Genomic DNA, 5051 nt, shown 5'->3' with positions numbered 1-5051 from the left:
AGTTTTTTCCTTGTTTATTTTGTCCAAATGTTAAGATTTGAAACAGAAAGTACATTGCAAATGGCGGATTTTATAGGGGTCTTGTCTTTATACACGTCAAACTTTCAATAACCGCCTTTCAGATACCATTCACGTCCAACTTGCCCTTCATTGATTAACATATATTATTTCTGCAATGATGGTTTTCACTAAAAGTACAGAATTAAGCAGGTGTATTTCTTTTAAAATATGCAAATTTCTTGAATTTTTTTTCTCAAAAAATATATTTTCTAAATATTTCTTTTCAAGTGATACTTTCTATCTGTTAATCAATGATATATTTATAAATGGTAAAAGTTTTAACTCTATACCTCACATAGTTATTGAGCTATTGTAAAAATAAATTTTTGGACATCTTGACCTTTGACAAAACCTTAATCATTGTAGTCGCCCGCGTGGCGCAGTGGTTAGAGCGTCTGCTCTAGAGTCGCGAAGTAAGGAGTTGATCCTTACATCGCGGGTTCGAATCCCACTGTGGGACGTGGAGACCGGTCCTTCGGATTAGACCGTATAAACCGAGGTTCCGTGTCGCAGTAGGTGCTGGCACGAAAAAGATCTCTCACTGCTCAATGGCCGTAAGTGCCGAGTATAGGACAAAATTTGATATATATATTCTACTGGGGCCAAATGTATCTAAAACAGAAAGGTAAAATCGGGAAAAGTTATTTGCAATGTTTGTGTTAATGATTAAGATTCTGTCGTCTTGATCATGACATGCATGGCTTGAAAAGTAAAATCAAGCCCCCTAGGATTGAGCATGCTCCCATCACAGCAAATCCTGACACATAACTACCCGTGGAGTCTCGTAAGATACCTGATAATAGAAAAATGAAAAGGATAAATCTGTCGGTATTGAAGATCAAGCTCTAGTAAATGAAAAGAGCCTGCATGTTTCTCAAACTTGAGAAGTGAATTCTTCTAAGATTGCTTAATTACCATATCATGGTACATGTATATCATTAAATATGGGGTATACTTTTTCGTTAATCAGAGCAAAATAATGTGTTTTTTTTTACTGTCATTTTCGATGAAAAATGTTCTGTATCACAAATATGAAGAGTATCCAGATCAATAGCCTACAGTCTCTCAATAAATGGTTATTTGTTAGTGCCTGACTTCTTCTTTAGAATTACAAATTGAATATGGGTATCCATATTACTTTACACATAATTTCAAATTGAATGCTGTAGAATTGCGTCATATTTTTACACAATTTAATGATACAAGTACACAGTTTTAAAGTGAGGGAAAAAAATGGTTTGAATTAAATATGTCTAAATAATGGATCTGGTAACAAAAGGCTGTCTAATAAACTCATATACTAGATCTTGATCTTAAATCAAATTTTAACCTGGTCAATATAAATATGGCAATCAATCTACAAATACCTGAAAGACGGTGTAAACAAGATGAACTTTATTAAAAACGCGATGATTTCAAATTTTCTACCGCCCACTTCTCTTTCTTATGTAGCAATATACTATTTTCACTTTCATATTGGGTTTATGTCTCCCAGTTGATACGCAAGGGCATATACTACATGCGATAAATTTCTAAAATGCGAAAGGTTACTAAAATGAAATATATGGCGATAACGAACAGTATTCAAGCTTAAAAGTCCATTAATCAATACAAAATAGGAGCAGAGCAAACACGGACCTCCAAACATCAGAAGTGGGATCAGGTGCCATGGAGGAGTGAGCATCCCCTGCCAACCGGTCACACCCGCCGTGTGCTCCTTGTCATGATTGGGAAATAATGGAAAAATCCGTCGACAATTCAGTGTGTAAATAATGGCCTAACAATTAGTATGAAAAACGTCAGTCAGCATTTGACTCAATGATAAATTTTATTTGCTGACAAGGTCATTGTATCGACCATAGAACTTACGAAATGATGACTTTAAACGAGACAGCTGATATTCTTGTTTCATGATACGGGAATATCAACAATCTCTTTTAAAATCAACATTTTGCAAATTCTAGTGTCGATAATATGACCCTGTATGTGCAATTGCAATATCTCCCTAAGTCAAATGTTGACTGATTTCTTTCAATATAGAATTGTAATGCATTTATTTTCAAACTGAAAATTCCCGTTTACTCGATCAGTGACAAAGAGCACACAGCAGGTGTGACCGGTCGACAGGGGATGCTCACTCCTCCATGGCATCTGATTTCACCTCTGTTTTCAAGAGTCGGTGTTTACTCTTCTTAAATTGTTTAATTGGACTTCTGAACATGATTACTATTCATTACCTTCACTATTCATTATCCTGTAGCCTTCAAGACTGAGAGAAATATCCTAAATATCTAGAGAGATTTTGAAGAAAATGATATATAATGTAGTGCATTTAAAACGTCCCCTCTTTATGCTTTTGCACTTACCGACAACGAAGGAGGTTATAGCTGTTGATGTTCCCCTCATCACCGTTCCAAACGCTATTCCGTATTTATGTTTGTCCGAACCAATGAAATCAATTACCAGATCATTTATAATACAAAAGTAGACTCCTCCAAACATGGCCTGCAGGGCTCCAAAAATTGCAAGATATGTAAAATTAGTGGAGAAAAATGCCATAAAGCATGTGATTCCATTGACAACCATTGCAATGGTCATTATGTGACGCCTTTCAATTCTCTTGCTATCAGCAATAGCTAGATATAGAAGTCGACCTACTAGTTCACTTGTACCTGAAATTGTTACGAGGTATCCTATTAAATCCGTTTGTAAACCTCTGTCTTTTGCGAAAGGTGGAAAGTAAGTAATAGGAATAATGCAGGCAGCAGACACGAGCAGCGATGACATCATTATTAGGATGAAATGACAATTCTTAAACAAGGAAAAGTCAAATAAGGATGATAACTTGAATTGTGAATTCCTGCGAATTTCATTATCATTTTCTAAACCGGAACTTCCCAAATGTACTCGATCCGTGGATATTGTCACTGAAATGTCATCTGAACTACCTAACAGGTCACTTTCAACTGGTTTCAATTTTCCATCAGAACTTGAGCGTTGACGATGATCCGATTTCAATAAATTCTTTTTCACTTCAATTGCATTTTCTTCTTCTATTCTTTTATTTGAAGCAAAATATTCATCAGAATGCACACTGCCATTTATATTATGACTTTTTTCTTTTTCTTCGGTGTCTAGTAATACTTGTGCCCCCCTTTCAATGGGTCTCATCAACATCCCAATAGGTATGAAGTGAAGAAAAATTCCTCCAGCTATTATGAGCGCACCTTGCAGGCCATATTCCTCGAATAAAAAAGCAAATAAAGGAGGCAAAGTCATTCCTCCTATGCTTCCACCGACATTTGCAATCGTATATGCCCTTTCCCTGCGTTTCTTAAAGTATTTACCAAGTATCAGATTTGATGAACTATGAGCACTCTGCGATGTGATAGCTGGCAGAAAAAACAATGATGACATATGACATTTCCTATCTTAATAATGAAACATAGAATACTATATATGTTATAAAAAATATTGATTCAACAATAAGTTTGATAAGCAGACTTACCAAATAGAGTACTCTGCGTGAGGAATAATACCAAAAGCTCAGTAGCGTATGCGTTACCAATACTGGAGGCGAGCCCAAACAGTGCAGCACAAACTATAAAGACCTGCTCTGCAAAGTATCGTGTTCCAATCCCCATGATTATTAAACCTAAAATATACATAAATCAACCTTAAGTTTTTTTTTTCAACCATCTATATGTATAGTTAATCCTGATGAGCATTCAAATACATATAATTACTAGAAGAAAGGCCCGAATGGCTATCTGATATTTTTTTTATCTGAATGACTTCTAAAAGTTTGGAAGAGCTTTATATAATTGCACGTGTTATATAAGAAAAAGTCATACAAATGTCATCCTATTCAGATTAATTACAATATATAGTAAGATGCGTTCATCGATAAATAAACATTTAAAAAAATTCTTATCAATGAAGAGGCTTACCAACAGCGCATGCAATAATTGTTTGAAAAGACAGAACCAGAGAAATTTCAGATGATGTTGCTGAAAACTTTCGCTGGTATTCGACAAAGAATAATCCAAAGGACTTGAACATTCCAATCATTATTAAATGGTCCATGAAACACCCTTAAAGAGATTGAGAATCATAGCATTTTAAGTAAAAAATTTAAACCAAACAAACTAACTTTATAAATCCATTGGTTTCGGGTTCACAGAGCTATTAAATATTTTTATATAGCAATGCATTTTATGTTCCTTAGTTATCCTGCTAACGACTGAGTTTTTTTTTTTGTTGTTGTTGTTGTTGTTGTTAATAATAAATTATTTGGTTATAGAATAAAAAATTACGAAATAAAGAAGGCTTTTACAAATGTATATTTTTTAGAAAAACAATAACGTTGTGTCCATTAAGCGTATATACATGTAAAGAAGTGTGGCTGGGCCTATGTAATTGAACAAGGTATGATTTCTGAAATATATACATCTAACACTTGATATATAACTAACATGGCCATTACTAATACGGCCAGGTAGTTAAATTGTCCCTTCTGTACACAATAATACAATGTTAGTCAGTCCTGCTTAGAACATGTATGTATGCCTACATACATGCACTGAGAAAAAAAAATTCACCAGAACAATAAGACGATCTTGGTACAATGTTTACACATGATTGAACAGAATTTAAAAATAGTAATCTCCTTACTAGATTCTTTTGTGCCTCTAATTATAATGAATTCATAACGTTTAAATGGTAAGAAAATTTCTAAGTGAAAAAAATATCAGTACTGGTAAGTTTGAAACTTGTTAACGAGAATTAGAACAATAAATATTGACAATGTATTGATATGTATATTAGGGCAACGACTCTTTTTCTACAATCAAATTTTTCTACAGTTGTAATGAAAAACGATTTAGTAGGGGTCGTGTGATTTAATGGTAATTCTTGTTTCTAATGCTTACCAAAAAGGATGATCCAGGCCCAGCCCTTGTCTACAGACGATGATTTACTTTCCCGAAAAT

The 5051-nt window shown here is 34.2% G+C and overlaps 1 protein-coding gene across 1 annotated transcript; it reads right to left on the bottom strand.

Annotated features, from left to right (window-relative positions):
- Positions 1-746: 746 nt before the first annotated feature.
- On the bottom strand, positions 747-4131 carry LOC133180885 (monocarboxylate transporter 2-like). Its single transcript, XM_061315329.1, has 4 exons — positions 4011-4131; positions 3569-3715; positions 2427-3452; positions 747-853 (listed from the first exon to the last, which is right to left on the bottom strand). The coding sequence occupies exons 1-4, from the start codon at positions 4129-4131 to the stop codon at positions 747-749; spliced, it is 1401 nt and encodes a 466-aa protein (XP_061171313.1).
- Between the last annotated feature and the right edge of the window lie 920 nt (positions 4132-5051).

The sequence above is a fragment of the Saccostrea echinata genome, unplaced genomic scaffold, assembly GCF_033153115.1.
Source record: "Saccostrea echinata isolate AGI-Se365-2 ecotype Australia unplaced genomic scaffold, CSIRO_AGI_Sech_v1 ptg000008l, whole genome shotgun sequence".
Lineage (NCBI taxonomy): Eukaryota > Metazoa > Mollusca > Bivalvia > Ostreida > Ostreidae > Saccostrea > Saccostrea echinata.
The sequence above is the reverse complement of the archived record's forward strand: the minus strand, read 5'-3'. Positions and strand labels throughout refer to the sequence as shown.